This window comes from Pseudorca crassidens, chromosome 12 (assembly GCF_039906515.1).
Source record: "Pseudorca crassidens isolate mPseCra1 chromosome 12, mPseCra1.hap1, whole genome shotgun sequence".
In the NCBI taxonomy this organism is placed as follows: domain Eukaryota; kingdom Metazoa; phylum Chordata; class Mammalia; order Artiodactyla; family Delphinidae; genus Pseudorca; species Pseudorca crassidens.
In genome coordinates this window covers 27,778,406-27,802,506 of record NC_090307.1, presented here as the reverse complement: position 1 = coordinate 27,802,506, position 24,101 = coordinate 27,778,406, and the positions used below count along the sequence as shown (strand labels likewise).

At 38.9% G+C, this 24,101-nt stretch overlaps 1 protein-coding gene across 4 annotated transcripts in view; it reads right to left on the bottom strand.

The window, feature by feature from the left end:
- The window catches only part of EPG5 (ectopic P-granules 5 autophagy tethering factor), a 129,773-nt gene that overhangs the window by 76,516 nt on the left and 29,156 nt on the right, over window positions 1-24,101 (bottom strand). For all 4 annotated transcript variants that reach the window (XM_067699210.1, XM_067699207.1, XM_067699208.1 and 1 more), the window contains exons 11-17: window positions 21,094-21,251; window positions 19,844-19,998; window positions 18,020-18,160; window positions 12,540-12,704; window positions 10,370-10,489; window positions 9,217-9,476; window positions 4,240-4,380 (exon numbers count right to left, since the gene is read on the bottom strand). In XM_067699210.1, the coding sequence (XP_067555311.1) occupies window positions 4,240-4,380; window positions 9,217-9,476; window positions 10,370-10,489; window positions 12,540-12,704; window positions 18,020-18,160; window positions 19,844-19,998; window positions 21,094-21,251 (1,140 nt within the window). The remainder of the gene's footprint in view (window positions 1-4,239; window positions 4,381-9,216; window positions 9,477-10,369; window positions 10,490-12,539; window positions 12,705-18,019; window positions 18,161-19,843; window positions 19,999-21,093; window positions 21,252-24,101) is intronic.

Sequence of the window (24,101 nt, the reverse complement as noted above, 5' to 3'; positions counted from 1 at the left end):
ATGAGCCAATACATTCCCTTCCTGGTAAAAACAAGTGTGCACTGAATTTTCATCATGTGCAATTAAGAATCTTGATTCGTACCCATCCTTAATTCCTTCCCTCCCCCAGCAGCTATTTCTTTTACCCTAATTCCATATACCTTTACCATATACAGTTGACCCTTGAACCCACAGGGTTAGTGGTACTGACCCCCCATGTAGTTGAAAATTCATGTATAACTTTTGACTCCCCCAAAAACTTTACTAATAGCCTACTGTTGACCAGAAGCTTTACCAATAATATAAACTGTCGATTAACACATATTTTGTATGTTATACGTATGATATACTATATTCTTACCATAAAGTGAGCTAGAGAAAAGAAAATATTACGAAAATCATAAGGAAAATACATTTACAGTATTGTACTGTATCTATTGATACTGTAAGCTTACATCATCTGTTTACAAGATGAATCACCTGTCAGTACCTACATCAATACTGTCTTATATGTTATAAAACACTGTAGATGCTATACAGGCTAACATTACACATCAAAAACGAAAAGACAATGTGAAAAAGAAATTCATATTTATTTACAGGTAGAACAATTCCTGCACTGATAATGAAGAAGCAGCAATATGATTGCTTTATGGTTGCCTAGTATAATCAATACGATTGTTTCACGATCGTCTAGCCTATATACTAATGAATGAATCATTATAAAAATTTTGTGGCATAGAGTATGATAGTCATATTCATAATACAGTATTAGAAACACTGTTACATTTTTTAAAAAAACACTTATCTGTGATGACAGCCTGATACAGTTTCTCGATTACGAGAGAGGTATACTGTGCAGTAGTATAATTCTTTGAAAGCAAAGTTATAAAACAGTAAGAAAAATACAGTATTAATTTTATATTAAATATCTCTCACCCTATGCCTATGTAAGGATAGGCTACCCACTTCGATACCAGTCTGGCACAGCATGTGCTACATGATGAATACTTAGGTGATGATGATGATGATGACACAAAAACATCTCATACAGTCCTTGCCACACGGGTGCCAGATTTTCACACAAAGACACACATATACACAACAGGTAAGTTTATCAACTGTACAGCATGATGATCGTTTATTATGCATTAAGTGGAAGTGGATCATCATAAAGGTCTTCATCCTCATTAGCGTCACGCTGAGTAGGCTGAGGGGGAAGAGGAGCGGTTGGTCTCGCTGTCTCAGGGTGGCAGAGCCGGAAGAGGTGGAAGGGAAGGAGGAGAGGGAGGCACACCTAGTGTAACTTTATAGAAGTACATCGAAATTTCTGACTTCTTTGCTTTTTCGTTTCTCCAAAAATGTTTCTATACAGTATCAATTCTTCCCCCGTTTGCTTTAGTTTCAGTGCTCGTATCATAGAAGGGTCCATGTCATAAAAGAAATCAAAATCAGTCTTGAATAATCAGAACCTTCTGGCAGATTGTCTAATGTTAATGTTTTCTGGCACTGCTTCTTCTACGTCTTCTTCCTCATGATCTGGCACCGGTTCAGAAGCACTCACGTCGATCAAGTCATCTTCTGTTAACTTCTCTGGTGTGGTGACTATTAGTTCTTGAATTTCTCTAAGATCCAAATCTTGAAACCCTTCCCCCACTCCCAGCCCCAACTTCTTTGTCATATCTACCAACCCTTTCATGATTTCCTTGATTGGTTTTGTCATAAATCATGAACTCATGCACATCTGGACACAGTTTTCCCCAGCAGGAATTTGTTTTGGGCTTGATGACTTTCATGGTTTTCTATAACAACAATGGCATCTTCAATGGTATATTCCTTCCAGACTTTCAGGATGTTCTATCAGGGTTCTATTCCATAGTGTTAACAATCCTTTCCATAGAGTACCATGTACAATGAGCCTTAAAGGTCCTTATGACCCCCTGACCTAGAAACTGAATTAGAGACATTGTCTGTGGGGGCAAAGGGACTGCTATGACACCTGCGGTGTTGAACTCGTGGGGTCTGTGTGGCCAGGGGTACTGTCCGATACCAAAAGAACTTTAAAAGGCAGCCCAGTACTGGCAAGGCACTTCTTGACTTCAAGGACAAACCATTGATGGAAACAATCAAAAAAAAGGGTTCTCGCTGTCCAGGCCTTGTACAACCAAGAGACCGGCAGCTGGTATTTGTCTTTTCCCTTCAAGGCTGGGGGGTTAACAGCTTTACAGATAAGGGCAGTCCTAATCGTAAACCCGACTACATTTACACAAAACAGTATAGTTAGCCTATGCCTTCCTGCCTTCAATCCTGGTGCTTGCTTCTCTTCCTTGCTAATAAATGTCCTTTGTGGCATTTTTTTTTCCCCCAGAATAGGGCACTTTCATCTGCGTTAAAAACCTGTTCCGGGGCTTCCCTGGTGGCACAGTGGTTGGGGGTCCACCTGCCGATGCAGGGGACACGGGTTCGTGCCCCGGTCCGGGAGGATCCCACATGCCGCGGAGCGGCTGGGCCCGTGAGCCACGGCCGCTGAGCCTGCGCGTCTGGAGCCTGTGCTCCGCGGCAGGTGGGGGCCAGCAGTGAGAGGCCCGCGTACAGCAAAAAAAAAAAAAAAAAAAAAAAACCTGCTCCGGCAGATATCCTTTCTCCTCGATGATTTTTGTAATGGCATCTGGGAACTCATCTGCTGCCTCCTGGTTGACAGAAGCTGCTTCTCCTGTTATCTTGACATTTTTTAAGCCAAATTTCTTTCTAAAATTATCAAACCATCCTGTGCTGGCATTAAATTCTTCAGCTTTAGCTCTTTCACCTTCCTTTTGCTTTAAGTTATCATAAAATGACTTTGATTTTTCTCTAATCATATTAGGGTCTACAGGTATGCCTTTCTTATAGCCATCCTGCACTCACACAAAAGCTACATTTTCAATATGAGATAAAAAGGTATTTCACAAAAAGTACAACATTTCAGAGCCTGCTGGTGTAGCTGCAGTGACATCTTCATGAATTTCCTTTTCTTTTTTTTCCAATGGTTCCTACTCTGGATTCATTTATCTTGAAATGACAGGAAGTGCAGCTGCAGACTTCAATCTATGGTACATATCATGCAATTCAACTTTTTCTTGTAATGTCATGACTTTTCTCTGCTTCTTGGGAGCACTTCCAGAATCATTAGAGGCACTTCATATGGGTCCCATGGTGTTATTTAAGGCACCAAACACAATGAAAATGACGCGAGAGCCGCAAGAGGTCACTTTTTACTGTGATGCACAATTTACTGGAGAGACAAACTGCTCAGTCGGAGAAGATTAGCATCACAAAGCGTGTTAGGCGGATACTCAACACTTGAGCTCACCTTCATGGCAACAGGAGGTGGCTACAAAATTATTACAGTAGTACAGTATGCAGCTGTAATTTAATACTGCACCTTTTATGTCTGTTTATATTTCTCTCAACCATGAATGGCATCACGTATGGTCTGTGTTTGTGTGTGTAAGTTTTGATAAATTTTAACTTTTTATAATAGATTTGTGTATATTTTATGGTAGTAGATGATAGAATAGACTAGTATCTACATTTATTTAATACATTCATGACATACTTTTTTCTTAATTTTTTTCAATATTTATAGGCTACATTAGTTCATCTGTGAGTTTTTTCAAATTGTCACAAATCTCCAAAAAATTTTCCAGTGTATTTATTAAAATATATCCTCGTATAAGTGGACCTGCACAGTTCAAACACGTGTGGTTCAAGGGTCAACTGTAATGCAAATGCAATCTATACGCCCTAGCATGGCCTTGCCAATATTTTGCTTCATAACTTTGTGATTACCTCAGAAGTCTTATTTTCTCCACAAGATTATCAGTGTCTCATGTGATGAGCACCTCCCTGTGTATCTTCTCTGCTTATAATACTGCCCCATGCACACTGCAATTAAAAGCAACGTGTTTCGCTATTGCTACAACAGCAAAGCCATTTGCTGCTCAAGGGCAGAAGCACTATTCCCAGTTTCATGGAAACCACCACCCTTTTCAATACTAATAAGCTATAAGCAATCCAAAATTAAATGACAAAGGGAAGTATCTTTCATGACAATAAAACTAGAATCATTATTAGAGTCACTGTTCATCACTCTGATTCTAAAATAGGCAGGAAGTTTTCTGCCTCATAAAAAATACACTATTGAAATATCATTCCCTATATTATACTTGAGAAACCAGAGAACATAGTCATTTTGTACTCGCTGGGCTGTTCTCCACTTACTGCTCATTCTTTAGAAGGTAATACTGGCAAGGGTAGAACAAAGGCAGAATTTTATCCAGGACATGGACCACTGTTTTCAAATGCCTCGACTGGACCAGAATCCCCAAGAGTGGGATGCCTTCTGCACAGAACTTCTCAATGCTATGGAAAAAGAAAAAGGCAATGAGCATACGAGGTAGCCAGTTCATAAACTGATGTTCTTCCAATGCACTATCATACTACACGCTACCCAGATTATCTCAGGTCTCCAACCCATTTATGCATACCCAAACTTCACACAGAAATGCTAGAATCAGAACTCTAGAAGTACAAAGGAACTTAAAAGTTCACCTATATTATCATTTTATACGAAAGAAAGGTGAAGTATCATGGCCCAATTCACACAGTTTCCTGGTATAGGGTCAAATTGAGGACCCAGGTTTGCAAATTTCTAGTCCAGAGCCCTGGCCACTTTGCTTCTCAAATGGTGCTTCTTCTAAGAGTCATGGGGCTCTCATTGTCTACGTAGTCCCACAAGGTATTATAGCAAAGATTCAAAAATGAGCTCAATCTGTCTGTATAATCTGGCAGAATTTTTCTGAAATCAATGTGGCCTAGAAATTTACTTATTTTTTTGACTCTTCAGAGAATCTATCCTTAAGAAATAATCTCAAATATGGAAGAAAATATGACAGATGATCCATGTAAAAATGTAATTTTCAGAATTATTCATAATTGTAAACTCAGAGGCATAAATGACTTAATGTAAATTCTGGAAAAATCCATTCAATGGGAATATTACGGAATTATCTTAAAAGTATGCATATGATGGCCAAGGGCAATATGGAAAAATATTTCTGCTAAAATGGTACTAGGAAAAAACAAAACTTTATACTTCTAACTATAACTACTAGTAAAGGAGAGTTCTACTGTACAGACAGGGAAAAAACAGGGATAATGTCACACTAAAATGCTCATTGTGTTGGAGTGGTAAAAAAGAGTGGTTTTTTCCTCCATTTTCCTAATTCTATAGTTTGGTTACACTCCTTTAATTCTGGGGGAAAAAAATCTTTTCAAAAAATAAAAGGAATAATGCAAAGATTATGCCCTAAGGGAAACATTTACAATATTAGAAGTAAAAAACAAAGGATATATAAAATTATGCATATAGCACAGCTCTAAAAAAGATCCAAGGAAAACATACTGAATAAAAATAAACAGAAAAATAAGCAATGTTTTATTACAATGAGAAAGATTCTGGGTGATTTTTTTTGACTATTGTTCTCTGTATTATCTATGACTTTATATTCATGTACAACTTATGTCCTTCACACTCTGCCCCCAATCCTAAGCCCATTCATAAGATTGTTTTAAGTTAGTTCTAGAATCATCCCAGATGACCACAGTGGAGTTCAGCCCCAAAAAGAAACACTCTCGCCCTCACACCCGCTCAGGATTCAGGAATCAGCACTAAACCAGTATTTATTTTAGAGAGGACTCACAGCAGTATTAGTGAATAAAGAGCTACAGTTCCAGAATAAATATAATTAGAGAAATCATGAAACGATTAAGTTCAGAGTACTACACTCAAAGAATCCACATACCAGACACTGTTCTAAGCATGTTAAAGGTCTTATAACTCACTTAAGCCTCATAAAGTAAGTCTGATACTATTATTATTCCCATTTCATAGATGAGGAACCTGAGGTACAGGAAACTGTGAATGACACTAGAGCTACTAGAAATGATGTAAAGAGTGCCTTCCAGGGCTTCCCTGGTGGCACAGTGGTTGAGAGTCCGCCTGCCGATGCAGGGGACACGGGTTCGTGCCCCGGTCCGGGAAGATCCCACATGCCGCGGAGCGGCGGGGCCGTGAGCCATGGCCACTGAGCCTGCGCATCCGGAGCCTGTGCTCCACAACAGGAGAGGCCACAGCAGTGAGAGGCCCACGTACCGCAAAAAAAAAAAAAAGAGTGCCTTCCAAAGGGCCTATATAACATCTCTCCCCTTCCTAGTACATCAATTCTGCCCTCTTTAACTGGCTTTCAAATTTGTCCATAATTACCTGGTGACCTCCATTCACCAACAGGAAACACAGGCTTCAGCCAGGAGAGTTTTGTCAACACTTCCCTTTCCCTCCCCCCCACCTCCACCCAGCCAGACAGATATCTGGTGGAATGAAATATGGAGGGGAGGTGGGGGGTGGGGAGGAAGAAATAGGTGAGGGAGGTTAAGAGGTACAAACTTCCAATTGCAAAATACATGAGTTACGGGTATGAAATGTACAATGTGGAGAATACAGTCAATAACTATGTATTATTTTTGTACGGTGACATATCGTAACCAGCCTTATCGGGTGATCAGTTAGAAATGTACAGAAATGTTGAATCCCTATGTTGTGTGACAGGAACTAACATAGTGTTGTAGGTCAGTTATACTTCAAAAACAAATAAACAGGGCTTCCCTGGTGGTGCAGTGGTTAAGAATCCACCTGCCAATGCAGGGAACATGGGTTCAATCCCTGGTCTGGGAAGATCCCACATGCCGCGGAGCAACTAAGCCCGTGTGCCACAACTACTGGGCCTGCACTCTTGAGCCTGTGAGCCACAACTACTGAAGCCTGCATGCTTAGAGCTCATGCTCTGCAACAAGAGAAGCCACTGCAATGAGCAGCCAACTCGCTGCAACTAGAGAAAGCCCGCGTGCAGCAATGAAGACCCAATGCAGCCAAAAATAAATAAATATATAAAACAAACAAACTCATAGAAGAAGAGATCAGATTTGTGGTTACTAGAGGCTGGGGGAGGTGGGGGGTGGAGGGAGGGGAAATTGGATAAAGGTGGTCAAAAGGTACAATCTTCCAGTTATCAGATAAATAAATACTAGGGATATACTGTAATGTACATGATAACATAATTAACACTGGTGTACATTATATATAAAAGTTGTTAAGAGAGTAAATCCCAAATGTTCTCATCACAAGAAAAAAAAATATCTTTCCTATTTCTTTTTTTTTTAATAGATCTTTATTGGAGTATAATTGCTTCATAATACTGTGTTAATTTCTGCTGTATAACAAAGTGAATCAGCCATACATACATACCCATATTCTCTCCCTCTTGAGCCTCCTTCCCATCCTCCCTATTCTTCCTATTTCTTTAATTTTGCATCTATATGACATGATGGATGTTCACTAAACTACACATTTCATGATATATGTAAGTCAAATCATTATGCCATACACCTTAAATTTATACAGTGCTGTATGTCAATTATATCTCAATAAAACTGGAAGGAAAAAAACAGAAATACCTACAAAGTACAAGTTCTGGAGATATCAAGACAATGCCCCTACCATGTCCCTACCATTAAGGAACACACAGTCCCAAAGGAGGAGGAGAAACGATTACACCTTAAGCACCCAGCTCAGAAGGCACAGGTGCTGCAGGGCAGGGGTGGGTGGCCCTTGGGCAGAATCTTCAACACCGTGGGCACTGATCACCAGGGGAAGGTAAGAGTCACTACTCTGCTCCTTAGCCCAGGACATCTCTAATTAATAAGACTCCTGGGCTTCCCTGGTGGCGCAGTGGTTGAAAGTCCACCTGCCGATGCAGGGGACTCGGGTTCGTGCCCCTGTCCGGGAAGATCCCACATGCCGTGGAGCGGCTAGGCCCGTGAGCCATGGCTGCTGAGCCTGCGCGTCCGGAGCCTGTGCTCCACAACGGGAGAGGCCACAACAGTGAGAGGCCCACGTACCGCAGGAAAAAAAAAAAAAAAGACTCCTCTCCAAAGCTTAGCTCCTCCATGAGGGTATCCTGCTCTAGTGATCTCTCCTTACTTTAAATTCTTTCTGCCCATACTCTTGAGAGGTTCCAATCTAGGCTGTACATTAGAATCACCTGGAGAACCGGCCCCTAGATCAGTTAGATCAGGATTCTCACTCTCTTCCCTGTATTGGTAGTTTTAGAATCACTGCAAAAGTGATTCTAAATGGTGGTCAGGATTAAGAACCAGAGCTCTATTCATATCATCCAGCCCATGATTATATTCTTCAGTACTGCCAATTGTTTTATGTCTCCCGTGTCCACTAAGCTGTCAACAACCTGAGGACAGCTATCTAACAATTCCATACCTCTCCTATTTCACAGCACAGGCTGAACACTAATAGCTCATAGGACAACTGGCATCCCACTGAAAATATACTGAATGTGGAAGAAGATGTTTAAATCAGGTTGCTAAAAAGGTGTTACAGTGAATCTAAAACACAAGAATCAGAAAGTATCGGCCAAAGATGTTTTAGAAAACTGGATAGGCTAAATAAAATTAATACATTGTAGGAAAATGATCCTTAATGAAAAGGATTTTTAACCAACTGAGAATTCATGCATTCAGTTACTTACTGCACCAGATTCAGTCTTCATCACTAGGGATAAAATACCACAAGACAAATATGGTTCCTGAGTCCTAACCTCATAGAATGTCTCCAATAAAATTAAACAGACAACTACATTATAGTGTGATAAATGCTACAATGGAAGAAACAGACACAGCTATGGGCTCATACAAGAGAGGCACTTGACATGATAAGGCATTTCATCCCCTTGGGTAGGTTTAGGGTTAGCTTCCTTTATACCTGGGAAGGCTGGGTTGGGCTGCCATCACTTTGAACAAAATTCGGTACAAGTGACCAATTATTTTTATTTGATCACTATTCTGAGGAAGAGACTCTATCTACTGTTGACATAAAAATTCCACGCTGGATGATAGGTATAACTCTCTTGATAATGCAACAAGGTGATTTTCTGTTACAAATCCATGTTATATGAATTTAGGCAGCACTTCCCCATGATAAGCTATTAATCGAGGCTTATTATTTGGCCCTGATTACCCCTAGATAGATTTGATGGAGGCCTCAGACCTTGGGATGTGAAAGATGAGATTCCAGAATCACTGACTACAGGGTTCAGCAACCCTAGAAGTTCAACACAAACACTGTACCTGTGGCCCACGGCCGTCATAGCTAAGGCCAGATAACAGCCAATGGGCATGCCCGCCTTAACAGCCTTCAAGAGAGGATGAAACGTGGGTGACTCTGTCACTTCAGGCACAGTGCTGGAGAACAGAAGAGTTGCACAATTCTGCTGTATTCCATAATCATTTTTGTGCAGTTTTAACCTCAAGATCAAGTTCCAGGCCCATTGGTTAAATGAGGTCTCAGGTGTCTCTCCATATCGAACAATACTGGCCAAATATGAAACCTAAAACAATTATTTATTTTAAACCACATTAGTCACATACACATTAAATCAGTAAGCTCATCCACCCATCTCTTTTTGTGATCAACAATGCCGTCAAAAGAAAGGACATAGGGCCTCCCTGATGGCGCAGCGGTTGGGAATCCGCCTGCCGATGCAGGGGACACGGGCTCATGCCCCAATCCGGGAAGATCCCACATGCCGCGGAGCGGCTGGGCCCGTGAGCCATGGCTGCTGAGCCTGCGCGTCCGGAGCCTGTGCTCCACAACGGGAGAGGTGGAGAGGCCACAACAGTGAGAGGCCGGCGTACCAAAAAAAAAAAAAAAAAAAAGAAAGGACATAATGCTTACTGGTACTCAGTGTTTACAGCGCTAAATTAAAGCAGTTTCTCACTCACAGCTGACTTCTGATTATTTGCTAGTCACTTTGTGAACCTGATCTGGGTCTGCTCAAGCAAGAGTAATAATATGAAAGTTGGTATGCAACAAATCATGTGCTGGTAAAAAAATTTAACACCAGTTGGAGCATGGAGGCCGATTTATAAGGGTTTGCCCACTTTGGTAGCATAAAAACTCCCACCATGGTCAACTTCAAGCCACCAGCAGGTTAACAATCAGACCTGCAAAGTTCCTAAAAATGTAACAATCAGTTCTCCAAGCCGGTATGAGCCAGCACCAGCACACCGCTGTAGCTCAACTCAAATTCCGTAATACTAAAATGGTCATATGGAGGCTACTTCTTAAAGAAAAATCTTTCTCCAACCATAGAACTCAATTTCAATATCTTAAATTGCCAGAAATGTTCTTAGGAAACCTAAGGGTAAATATTGTAACTTTATCCACCCAGGTCATTTATAATAAAGGTTTACGTCCTCAATACATAAAAGAAGGAAATACCTGCTTCATACTTTCAGAAAGAAACCCAGCATACGGCTTCTGTGCAAGGTACTTCTGGTACGCCTCAAGAATCATTAAAGCTACTTCAGCATGGACTGCCTGATCCAGATGAAGAGTCCCCTTTTAAAGAGAAAAATCATCACAAACATGTCATCTTGATTTTTTTTGGTTATATCTTTGAACTAAAAGATTAGTCAGGATAGTAAAAAAGAACCTTGGATGCAGAAGTTTAATTTTCCAAAGCTCACACCCCCTAACAATGAAATTATAAAATGACAATAGGAAAAAGAATTGAAATCTTTAAAGAACCACTACACTGCACCAGTTAGGTGTGAGCCCGAGTCATCCCCAATCCCAGTCATAAAAGGTATCTTTGAATGCAACCCCCAACCCCCACCCTAAAATCCCCATAAATACTTTGGGTTACAAGTTTAAGGGCATTGTTAAGAACCAGGAAGATGTTGAATTATTATTAACTAAACAGAAAGATACTTAATAATTTAAGTCTACATTCCCTTTTCTTGTTCTGTCATCAGTGAAAATAAAAAAAATACTCAACAGCACAGGTAAAATACTCCTTCAGGAGCTTGAAGTTGCCTACCAAATTTCCCACCCAATCTTCCTTTACAGCCTGAAGAAATACATTCCCTAAGCCTCCGAGAGAAGAGCACTTTCCGAATGCTCACAAAAGAACAAGGAGAGGGCTTCCCTGCTGGCGCAGTGGTTAAGAATACGCCTGCCAACACAGGGGATACGGGTTCGAGCCCTGGTCTGGGAAGATCCCACATGCTGCGGAGCAACTAAGCCCATGCGCCACAACTGCTGAGCCTGCACTCTAGAGCCCACGTGCCACAACTACTGAGCCCGTGTGCCACAACTACTGAAGCCCGCATGCCTAGAGCCCGTGCTCCGCAACAAGAGAAGCCACTGCAATGAGAAGCCTGCGCACAGCAACGAAGAGTAGTCCCCGCTCGCCACAACTAGAGAAAGCCCGTGCACAGCAACGAAGACCAAAGGCAGTCCAAAATAAATAAATAAAATAAATAAATTTATTTATTAAGAAAAAAAGAGTTGCTACTTTAAATGAACGAGGAGACCCTCGAGGAGACTGTGCATGCAGCTCTCTGGAAGAGGGGGGCTGGGGCTTCTGTTCACAAGTCAGAGAAGGCGAAGGTGGAGAAGAGCCCCCTGCAGCTCTCACCCACCAGCACTTGAGTGAGAAAAGACCCCGATGAGCCCATGAGCAGACCACGTGGTCAGGGACACCCTGGAGGAAAAGCTCCCTGGTTTCAGTTTCCTCATCTGTACAACAGGGGTCATGTTCACGCCAAGCACACAAGACGGCTGAGAGGACTAGATGACTCGCTCAGAACAAAAGCTGGCAGATAGTTAGAGAGGGCTGACTTCTCTTCCATTTTCCCTTTAAAAAGTTTAAACATTCTGATCAAGAAGCTAACTAATAAGGCCTAGGGTAAGAAGGCAGAAAGACCTTAACAGTCAAAATGCCTTGATATTGCATCTTTGGAGACATATGAAACTCTTAATAACAATAAACTATTATGAACAAAAACTACCACCACTAAGACCTTAACATGTGCCTAGAACTGTCCTCAATGTTTTACGTGTCCTAGCTTGCTGAAACCTTACAACAGCCCTCTGAGGTAAGCCTGTTAATGTGAATGCTTACAGATGAGCAACTGAGGCCTAGAGAGTTCAGGAAGCTTGCTCAGGGTCACACAGCCAGGAGGTGGCAGAGCTGGGATCAGAACCCAGGCAGGCTGGCTCAGAGCTCAGGCTCTTAACCAGTACACAGTGTTTCGGAAGACAAGTCTGGCAATGACACACAATACAAAATGTACAAGGAAAAAGGACCAGAGGTAAGAGTGGCAATTAGGAGGAACTGCAGTAAATATCCAGAAATAAAACAACAGAAACAAATGATCCAAGGAAAAAGGGAAGAATTTTCAGTGTGGAGCAATTTATCTTCACTTACAGGATGCTCACTCTGCAAAACAGAACTAATTAGAGAAGATCCTAAACTCTGATGCAGCTAAAAGAATTTGCAGACCTTGCAAACGATACTCAAAAATGTTAATGTTTTGAGAAAATGTTTCTTTGAAGCTGATGTGTGTGGACCCTCCAGTCTCTAGGGAACGGTTTTAATACATACCTGTTCACCAAATCCCCAATTTAGTCCTTCTAGAATAACACAGGCCAATTTATTCTTCACCGTTGTCAGGTTATAATTGAATAACCAATCCCGAATCACAGCTATCTCGGAGGCAGAAGGTCGCCAAAGATACAAAGGTAGTTCTTTAAACAAGTATAAAGAAACCTGATTTAAAAGAAAATGATAATAATTAAAATCAAGACTTAAGGACAATCCTGTATTACTGCAATACTATATTATTAAAGTGCTTACAAAATTTTTCTCCAAAAGGAAGTGGGGTTTTGTTTTTTAGACAGTGAAATGAACAACCAAATCAAATGAATATTAAAACTAATGATACACCAAAAGCACATTTTGCAATCCTTTGTAAAGGTCAAGCTTTTTTTCGTATGTAAACTGGTACACTTCCATTAAAAAAAATCACCATAGTAAGATCCAAATTTAAAGTCATGATAAATCAGTGGAAAGTCATTCATTTTACAAAAAGACTTAGCACTTTAAATAATTATTTCTTCTACATCATTTAAAAAATTATTTCTATTAGCTTCAAAGCATTCTAGGAAAAAGAAAGCATTCTAGGAAGAAGATACAAGGAGTGGATGGGGTAAAGACGAAACAAGATCAACCAAGAGTTGGTATTTGTTGAAACTGGATGATAGGTACATAGCAATTCATTATATTGTTCTCTACTTTTTATATATTTGAAAGATTATATAATAAAAGCTTTTTAAAATCCTGTACAAAAAGTCCATAGCACCACTTTTAAATAACATATCCATGTGCAAATTAAGATAAATCTGGGTTCACTTAATACAGTTTGGTTTAAGTAAGACTAATCAGAAGAGCAGTTCATAAATAATGTCTAGAATAATGCTGTCCAATGGAAATCTAATGCAAACCACACATGTAATTTTTATTTTTCTAATAGCCATTTTTAAAAGTCAAAAGAAACAGGTAAAATTAATTTTAACAATATATATCATTCAATCCAGTATGTCCAAAATAGTATTCCAACATGTAGTCATCACAAAAGATTACTGAGATACGTTATTCTTTTGTTCATACTAAGCCTTGGAAACCCAGTGGGTATTTTACACTTCCAGCACATCATAATTTGGATGAGCCACATTACAAGGGTCTATAGTCACATATGCCTGGTGGTTACTGTATTGGACAATTCAGCTCTAGAACATATAACCAAGCATTTTTTAGGTTCCTGCACTACTCCAAATTGGAGGCAAAACAAAATTTGAAAGAACGGGAAAAAAAATTTGAAAGACGAGTAGAACGAATGAATCTTAAAAAGATCCTTTCTTTCCTTTGCATGTGTAGTGTGTGTGTTCAGTTAGCTAAATTTTCAGAAGGATTTGTTAATAAAGGTCTTGAATATGCTGAATAAAATGGTAAACTAGCAATCTAACAAATAGAAAAATACTTCTTTAGCCTGTAAGCATCTGACAAAAAGAACAAAATAATGGTACTAGAACAATGAGTATAGCAATGAGATCTGTCCAGAAAACCAACTATCCCCAGCTACACAAAATAATGGTATAGGGGCTTCCCTGATGGCGCAGTGGTTGAGAGTCCGCCTGCCGACGCAGGGGATACGGGTTCGTGCCCCGGTCCGGGAAGATCCCACATGCCGCAGAGCGGCTGGGCCCGTGAGCCATGGCCGCTGAGCCTGCGCGTCCGGAGCCTGTGCTCCGCAACGGGAGAGGCCACAACAGTGAAAGGCCCGCGTACCGCAAAAAAAATAAATAAATAACGGTATAGCATATATCTACACATCAAGAATAAAAGTGAAGCTACCAAGAAAGATCTCAGGGACATTAAAAAGGGAACATTACAAAAACTCTTTGCCAGTAAATTCAACTAGTTAGATGAAATGGAAAAATCCCTTTAAAAACATAAATATATGTATATGTATAGCTGATTCACTTTGTTATAAAGCAGAAACTAACACACCATTGTAAAGCAATTATACTCCAATAAAGATGTTTTAAATAAAAACAAACATAACTTAACCAACTGACTCAGAAAAAAATAAAAATCTGTATCTGTTTAAAATTTTGAATTCGTTATCAAAACACGAAGAAAACCCTAGGCCCAGATGATTTCACTGGTAAACTCTATCAAACATTCAAGGAAGAATTATAACAATCTTACAAAAATTCTTTCAAAAAACAGAAGAGGAGGAAATGCTTCCCAACTCGTGTTACAAGGCCAACATGACCCTAAATCCAAAACCTAACAAAGATATAACAAGAAAATAAAATTACAGATCAATATGTCATGAATATATATGCAAAAACCCTCAAGAAAAAATATTATCAAATTGAACCTAACAATACATAAAAAGAATAATATATCATGATCAAGTGGTTTTTATTTCAGGAAACAATGATGGTTCAACATGTGAAAACCAGTCAATGTAATTCACCACATTAACAGAAAAAAGGATAAAAATCATTTGACCACCTCAATGGATGAAGAAAAAACAAGTAAATACCCATTCATGAAAAAAAAAAATTCAGCAAACTGTAAGTAGAAATTTCTCAGCCTACCAGAGAGTATAAATGAAAAACCTACAGCTAGCATTATACTTAATGGTGAACTTTGGAACCCTTTCTACTATGATAAAGAACAAGACAAGGATGTCCACTTTTACTAACTCTATTCCATATTGTAATGAAAAGTCTAGTGCATTCAATAAGGCAAAAAAAGAAATGATTAAAAAGAAAGAATCCTAATAAGAATTCCCAACAAAACAGAATTTAAAGAGTGTATTTTAAAATATATTTATGCTTTCACTGAAAGTCAGAAGATCGCTAATTTTACCTGAAGAGGATGTTAGGAAGATGCATGAATTTCACTAACAAAAGTAGAATGTCCTCTGAAGTGAACCCATGTTTCAAATTATAAAAAAGACCAATAGGAAAATATGTTATCCATTTGCAGGTTGTCATCAAAACTTATCTGAGTTCTTTCCTTTGAGATGTCCCCAAAGGCTTGGTCCTTATCAACAACTATTCCTAACCCAGAGCAATACCCACACATCTACATATAGCACAAAGGATTGTTCCTCTCCTGCTGGGCCTCCAGAAAAAGTTACCTTCAGACACACCCCAGGTGTGTCAATGAATATTTAGGTCCACAGCCACAGCTCATTCCCAGGCTCTGGAGCTAGGAGCTGATTTCAGACTAGCCCAAGGTCAAAGCAAAAATATTCAAAGCCATCTTGTTCATCTGAAGGCAAGGGGGCTTGAATAAGTTCCTCCAAAAATGTCAGCAAGTTCACAGAACACAAAGGAAGCATATATTTAAACAGAGAGTGGGGGCATCTTTTAAAAGATGTGCTCTAAAAAACATTATGGTTCTAATTTGTACACTCACTGTTAAGAATATTTCTGGGCACAATTTATTACTAAAAGTATTATGACCTAATTAAAAATGTAAGTGTGGCCAAACCCAGAAAAACACTTGTCAGAAAAAGGTCATGAACTCAATCAAACTGAAAGAATCATATGACCCACTGTAGACTTCTTTGGAAATCATTCCATTAGATGATCACTAAAAAAGGAGCAACCAAAAACTTGCTGTTTGCAAATAAAAACCTCTTCACCTCAATATAATTTTATCCCAGTGGGATACAATGTTTACTTAAATAGAAAAAGTACCATGTACCGCTGCTATGGAAAACAGTATGGTGTTTCCTCAAAAAATTAAAAATAGAATTAACATATGAACGAGCAATTCTACTTCTGAGTACATACCCAAAAGAATTTAAAGCAGTCTCAAAGAGACATTTGTACACTCATGTTCATTGCAGCATAATTCAAATAGCGAAAAGATAGAAGCAACCCAAGTTCCATCAGCAGATGAATGGATAAACAAAATGTGGTATATACATACAATAGAATATTATTCAGCCTTAAAAACGGAAGAAATTCTGACACATGTTATAACATGCATGAACCTTGAGGTCATAATACTAAGTGAAATAAGCCATACAGAAAGGAACAAATACTGTATGATTCCACTTCTATGAGGTACCTAGAGTAGTCAAACTCAAAGAGACAGAAAGTAGAGTACTGGCTGCCAGGAGCTGGGAGGGAATGGGGAGTTAGTTTTTAATGGGTACAGAGTTTCAGTTTTACAAGATGGAAGAGTTCTGTGGATGGATGGTGGTGATGGTAGGTAACAAAACAATGTGAGCGTACTTAATGCCATTTAACTGAAAAATGGTTAATACCGTGTGTTTCATGTTGTGTATAATTTACCACAATTAAATTTCTTTTAATGTAAAAATATATATATACTTTGCCAAGTAAAGCATTATATATCATGTATTCTTCATTTAGAAAAAAATATGTCTCATAAACCAATCTGTCACTGAATCTGCTCACTCATGAATGTGATGAAGTATTAGCAGTTATCAGTCATCTATCCTACAGGGATGATGCAGTGACTATAAGATGGAAAGGCCCTGTGCAAACATAAGCCCAGAGAAAGACACTATAACTTCAATCTTTCCTCCTGAAGTTATGACACATGACCACCTGCCGTCAGAAAAATTCATTCATTACAGCCTTATTATAGATGATGAAGAAAATCTTCAGTAAATGTATGTTTTTAAAAATGATACACTCATACAGTACTATTTGGCCATGGATGAACCTGGAAAACATTATGCTAAGTGAAAGAAGCCAGTCACAAATGACCACATATTTTGTGATTCCATTTATATAAAATGTCCAGAATAGGTAAATCTATAGAGACAAAGTAGACTGTGGTTGCTCAGGGCTGGAAGGGATGGAAGTCTGACAGCTAAATGGTATGTGGTTTCTTTCTGAGGTGATGAAAATGTTCTAAAAATAACTGTGGTGATAGTTACACATATATGTGAATATACTAAAAGCCACTGACTTGTACACTTTAAAGAGATGAATTGTATGGTATGTGAATTATATCACAATAAAGCTGTTTTTAAAAACTATACAAAGATTACAAAAGGGATTGTGACAAATGACAGAACTAAACGATATACATCCAGCTCAACTTAAATTACTTCTAATTTTGTTTTTGATTGATTTAAAGCAAGGCTTCTTTCTAAATCAGAGTTGTTTCTTCCAAGAAAAAAACATAAGAATTATGAAGGCAAAACAAAACTATGAAATAAAAACTATGAATTAACTATAAACTATAATTAAAGTACAAACCTGTTACTGAAGGAGGTGGGAAAGTCACTTTGAGGAGATTAAGAGAAACAACCCACAGTTTTTTATAAGCAGCGGCCAACCCCAAGCAGGCACAGTGAACCTGAGACACAATAAATGTTTTCTTCACCCTGTTGTGCCCGTGTGACTCAGTCATCCCAACGACCTTACTATTTTTCCCACTGCTCCAATACTCTAGGGTTTAAATGAACAAACAAATAACAAAAAAAACGGAAACAAAACAAACAAAATCAGTGTTCTTACCATTCCAACCTGGTCAATGGTGTCTTGAACTCTATCCAGAAGGACAGAAATTATCTCAGGGTGAACAGCTGTGATGGCCCCTAAAAGCTCTCGACCAACCTTCGAAAAAGTTTCTCTGGTGGACAGGGTGACATAAGATACCTAAAGTAGGAGGGGGTGAAGATGGCATTTTTAATACCAATTTATCAATAAAAAAACCTTTCCATACTTTATTTAGGAGGTTTTCAAGTAAAGTAGAAAGAATATCAGATGAAGCCTTGGCTCACACCATGTACAAAAAGATGTCAAAACTTCAGAGAGCACAACTTCAGAGAGCAGACTGTCTGGAAGGTGGGGGAAGAGGGCATGGAGGGGAAAAGCAACTGTTCGACAATGACTTTAAGTGCTGGATTCAGAAAGCACTCCCAGAGTCCTCAGAGCAATTAAGTAATCCCTCCATACTAAAACTTTTCTAAATTTGAGGAAACCAATAACATGATGAAAATCAGAATGCATTGCATGGAAATACCTACTCTCTCTCTAAAAAAGAAAAAAAAAATGAGATCCTCAATTACAAGAGCTTCTAAAGTATCAATGTTTACCAACTCTTCTTAAACAATGGGTTCGAAACTACAGGTTACAATCCAATCATGCCAATGGCCAGCAGTTTTTGGGTTTTTTTAATACAATGGAAGGGAACAGAAAAATAAGAGAGTAGAATAAAACAGAACAGAAAAATATGACAGTGCATCACAGTAAGATTAAGTATTGCTTCAATTTCACATATGTGTGTACACACACACACAGAGGATCAGAATGTAGTTTTTACTGTGAGGACTGGTCAAAACACTTGAAATATCATTCAAGAGCATAAATATTACTTTAGCAATGGATCTTGAGAACGCCATTCAACATACGTGAAAATATACATCCTCCTCTCAATTTTTACAGACAATGAAGATAGTTTGGAATTCCAGATCCATCTAGGCCTTAATCTCATGCATGGTTACAAAGTACAAGAATAGGAACAGCTTAATAGGATATTTGATCCTGGTAAAGAACTTCAGATTACCCAGTTCTGTCATTCTCAAACTGGAGTATTGAGGGGGATGATAATAAATCTTCAAACATAATTTTACTTAAATTTGGAGGAAATTTTTTTACCAAGATAAACAGATAAATGACAGCCTACAGTGAAAATGTGTATTTAAAAATATATATATATAAAACTCCAAATAATGCTTTGGTAACCATGTGAGTTATGTCCCTCAACTCATGGGGTCCAAAGTTCACTCTCTTCCACCGTTAGGGATGGCTCAGCGAAAAAGTGAAGAAAGCGAGGATCTCATCCCAGCCTATCATTTTACAGATGAAGAAACTGAAGCCCAGAGAGGTAAGGTGTCTTTTATGATGTGAGATAGACAATGAGCAGCAGAGCTAAAACAAAGCCAGATCGTTTAACTCTAGGTTCAGTACTATTTCCACCATCTCATTTAAATTGGCTGGGAAGGCAGGTTTCCATGTTCCTCGCAGGGTCAGAGGAGTGGAAATGAGGGGGCCAGGTCCGGGGCAGGGGGAGAGAAAAGTATAGAAACTATAAATGTCAGGCAGTGCCAGACTGTCTGTTCCTTACCAAAACTCATACATGAAATGACAAGAGATAGCAGGGGGAAATGGAATGGGTGTGATTCATATTTTCGGTACTCCTTAGAAATGATCTCCTTCCACAAGTGCAGACAATACAAGATTGTCACATTTTTTTTAAAAGCAATCCCAAAAGAATCAATGGATGGACAATCCAAAAGAACATGTTTTTAGCTGATTTCTAAAACTTAATATTCTAACCTCATATATCTCCAGAACAATAATTTTTATGAAGTCTTCATCCACATTGGTTCTTCTGGCCTGAGCCATCTGAGCAAAAGTAGTTAGAAGGCAAATCTCTTCCGAGCTATTCATGGAAGAAAGACACTTCTCAAAGTTCACAAAATGTTCTGGGTCTATAAGTTCAAGAAAATTAAAGTGGGGAGAGAATAAACATATATCACTTTAATTACTCCTCCAGAGAGAAAGAAGATATAAAATTAAAAGACTTTAAGAAATATTTAAAGATACCAAACATCTTTGTTCCAGAATGGATTTCTATAGGCATCAGGAAGAAGGCTGGGCCAGATGACATTCCAACTCTAATATAATGTTGCCTCAGGAATATTTAACAAGCTTCTGTTTCCTCATCTGTCTTAAAAGTTTATTTATCAGATGCTATGTGACTGGTGAAGTGCTCTGTCAACTGCAAAGCACTGCTACTATCACTAGGCAAGACATCCTCAACAGCACACTTAAAGCTACTTGGTAACTGTCAGCCAAATGAACGACAGCCCTATTAATGAAAACTGCAAAGACTAGCAAACTACCAACATGGCAGTTGGTACTAGCAGTACCAACATGGCATTCCACACAAAAAATATTTGCTTATAAATGGAAATTCGGGGCAAGATATTAGCTATAATCATGACTGAAATACTGATGAATATGATTAACAATATCTATGTTTTGCCTTTTCCTCAGAGAATGCTCTGTAAGCAATACTACATTTTGTCACTAGAGGGCAGGCTTGATTATCAGCTTTGCCATATGTGACAGAAAACTAAATGCTGCAAAGGCAAAGTTGTGTAGAGGGAAGAAAACAGTCTGTTTAAAAAATATATTCCCAATGGAACTTTTCACAGAAAGAAGGCAACAAGCCAACAATTCCTTTCATATGTTTACACATTTAAGAAATCAAAGGTAGTTCATCAAATTTCCAGTATTTTCAAAATAACTCCATGGGGCATTTACCAACCCAATTTTCATTTCCTATCCCCAAATTGGGTTTATAATAGAATTTACTATCCAGAGCATTTGAAGAATAATGGAAATTGGAACCACCATTCTAGTAAATCAAACGACAGAGCAGTCTTAAATTTCAAAATGATTACACATGAGTACAGAGTAAAACATTCTCTCTCAGTCCTTCTAAAAGCAAAAAGAATAAAGCCATGAAGAGAAAAGGCACACAAGGTAGGAAAGGTGGATGCTGCATATTTTGGCTGTACCTTGGAGGCGCTTCTTACACTCGGCAGGCAGGAGGGCAGTACAGAGCTTTTCCAGATTCCCGCTCCCCACCTGGTGCATGAGGTAGAAGAGCTTCCAGAGCATCTGAACAGACAGTGTCCCGAAGGGCATTTCCGACATAAACAGCCAAATGCCAAGTCTGCATGTTTTCAGAAAAGCAGGAATAACTTTATGTATCAGTCAACTTCACCATACTGAGAACGTAGACAAAAAAATTCTTAAATTCTTAAATCACACTACAGCAATTTTTCTACCATGCTTCAGTCATAAACACCTAGAGAATGGATAACAATAACAGCAAATACACATAAAGCGCTTAGTCTATGCCAGGCACTGTTCTATCACCACATCATCTATTTCTCAGCTCATTCCATCCTCACTATAACCAAGGCAAGCACTATTATTGACATTATCCCCCATTTACAAATGAGGCTACTAGAACACACAGAGGATAATAAGAGGCAGAATTGGGTGTTGAACCAAAGATCCTTTTAACATCCGGGCAACAGAGAGGCTGCTTAGACTGGATGTATGTATGTGTCTGAGCATGCGCAGAGGTATATGTGTACACACAGAGACACGTGCAGTTGGGGGCTGGGGGGAGAAGGGGAATCAAAAGCCCTCCATGACTCCTCACTCATCACCAAATGAAGTTCCAACTCCTTCAAGCTCCAAGTTCAAAGGCTTCCACAAAATAGCTCAGACCCATATTCCCAACCACAGCACTCTCTGCATTCATACAGACCACTCCTGGACAAGCCTGGAGAGAACTCCCCAACTCCAAGCTGCCATCCCTCCATTTGTGAAGCCCTCCGGTGATGTCCTCCTCAGCACTATTATGAAATTCTAACCATACTTGACTATGGCATTACCCTTTTATCAGTGTTTCTCACACCACAGTGGGCAGAAAAATCCCGAGACTTTGTGGAAAATGCAGAATCCTAAGGCCCACCTAAGAGATTCTGAGTTTGCAGGCCACAGCTGGGGCCCAAGAATCTGTACTTTTTTAGTCACCCCAGATGACTCAGACTCAAGCCGTCCTTAAACCACACACTGAGAAACATAAACGTGTAATTTATGTACACATACTAGTGTACAGCAATTTGAGAGCAGGAACCAAGTCTTTGCATAAACCAGTGTGTAACCCTGAATCTTTTTTTTCATTATCCAGTACCTAAACCAGTATCTCAAAAACAATCAATACTCAATAAATGCTTAATAATATTTTGTTATATGAATTTTATCTCAGTAAAAAAATATAAAAAAGAAAAACAGGGAGGTACTCAAAACTGTTGCTGTATTTTGGGCAAAACTATAATTTAACCAATTATAAATAATGTTTATTAAGAAAAAAAGAAATTAAATAGTGCATGCTTAACCCATGTCTGTGGCCCACCAGGCCACTAGTGGTCCGAACCACCACTGACCTCGACTCTGAAAAGCAACAGCTAGATAACTGAGCCAGAGTTAAAGAAACTTCTCTAAGTTCAAGTGGGTCAGGCTTCTGTCTTAATTAAATAATTATCCCAACACCTCACATGGGACTTGAAGTTCTTATATAAAGGATCCCAAAATAATGAGGCCTTAAAAGTAATGTCATAAGACAGTAAATATTTCCAGCTACAAAATTTCCTATATGGCAGACATGAAGTAAGTCTGGCTTAGGTCTTTGTTGTCTATCTTTTGGTTTGGGTTTGTTTTGCTTTAGCTTGGGGGTATAGCTACTGTCAGAAATTTCCACTGGAGTGCCAAATAAATTTAAATTTCATGGCTTTAAATACCTGGTTCTCATATGATGTATTTCTAAAATAAACTACACTCAAAAACAATAGCTCTCAGCATTTTCAAATTTAAAACAATTATTTGTGTGAATTACATATATAATATTACAGGAGGGGCTCACAACTCAGCGTATAGGACCTAGTAAGGAAACAGAGAATTTCCTCTACAAAAGCTTTGCCTCTCAGCTAAACAAACACAAGATTGGGTGACAGGAGATCAGAGATGCAAGACTTTTCCCGAGCACCAGGCAAGCTTCAGTGAGCAGGTGCTACTGCGTTGACCCCCTGGCACAGGATTTGGTACAGCTTGTAAGACCACCAAATTATGGACAAGAATAATCTAAAGATAAATTTCTAAGCCCAAGTTCTCTTTATCTTAGACCCACACCTTCTGAGTGCCTAAGAGTAGTTTTAAGACTTAGAGTCCTGACCTTTCTCTAAATCAGCAGTTTTTCTGTTCCTCATCTGAAACTACACAAAAACAACCACCACCTACATTTGAGAAATCCTTTATGGTTTAAAAAGTCTTTCCACATATGATTGCATTTCATCCTTATACCCATGAGGTCTATGGGTAGGATCGCCATCATCATCTCCACTTTATAGATGAACAAAGTGAGACCACAAATATTAAGTGACTTGCCCAAAGTAACAGTCTTGGCAGACCAGTACTCAAACCCACTACATAACACACATAAATAAGGGGCTAATTCTTCCAATCCAAGAACATGGTATATTTTTCCATCTGTTTAGGTCATCTTTGATTTCTTTCATCAGTGTTTTATAGTTTTCTGAGTACAAGTCTTTTGTGTGAAAATGACTATACTACCTAAAGCAATCTACAGATTCAATGCAATCTCTATCAAACTACCAATGGCATTCTTCACAGGATTAAAACTAAAAATTTTACAATTCGTATGGAAACACAAAAGATCCCAAATAGCCAAAGCAATCTTGAGAACGAAAAACAGACCTGGAGGACTTCAAACTATAACACAAAGCTACCATAATCAAGACAATATGGTACTGACACAAAAACAGAAATATAGATCAATGGTACAGGATAGAAAGCTCAGAGATAAACTCACGCACATATGGTCACCTAATTTATGACAAAGGAGGCAAGAACGTACAATGGAAAAAAGACAGCCTCTTCAATAAGTGGTGCTGGGAAAACTGGACAGCTACATGTAAAAGAATGAAATTAG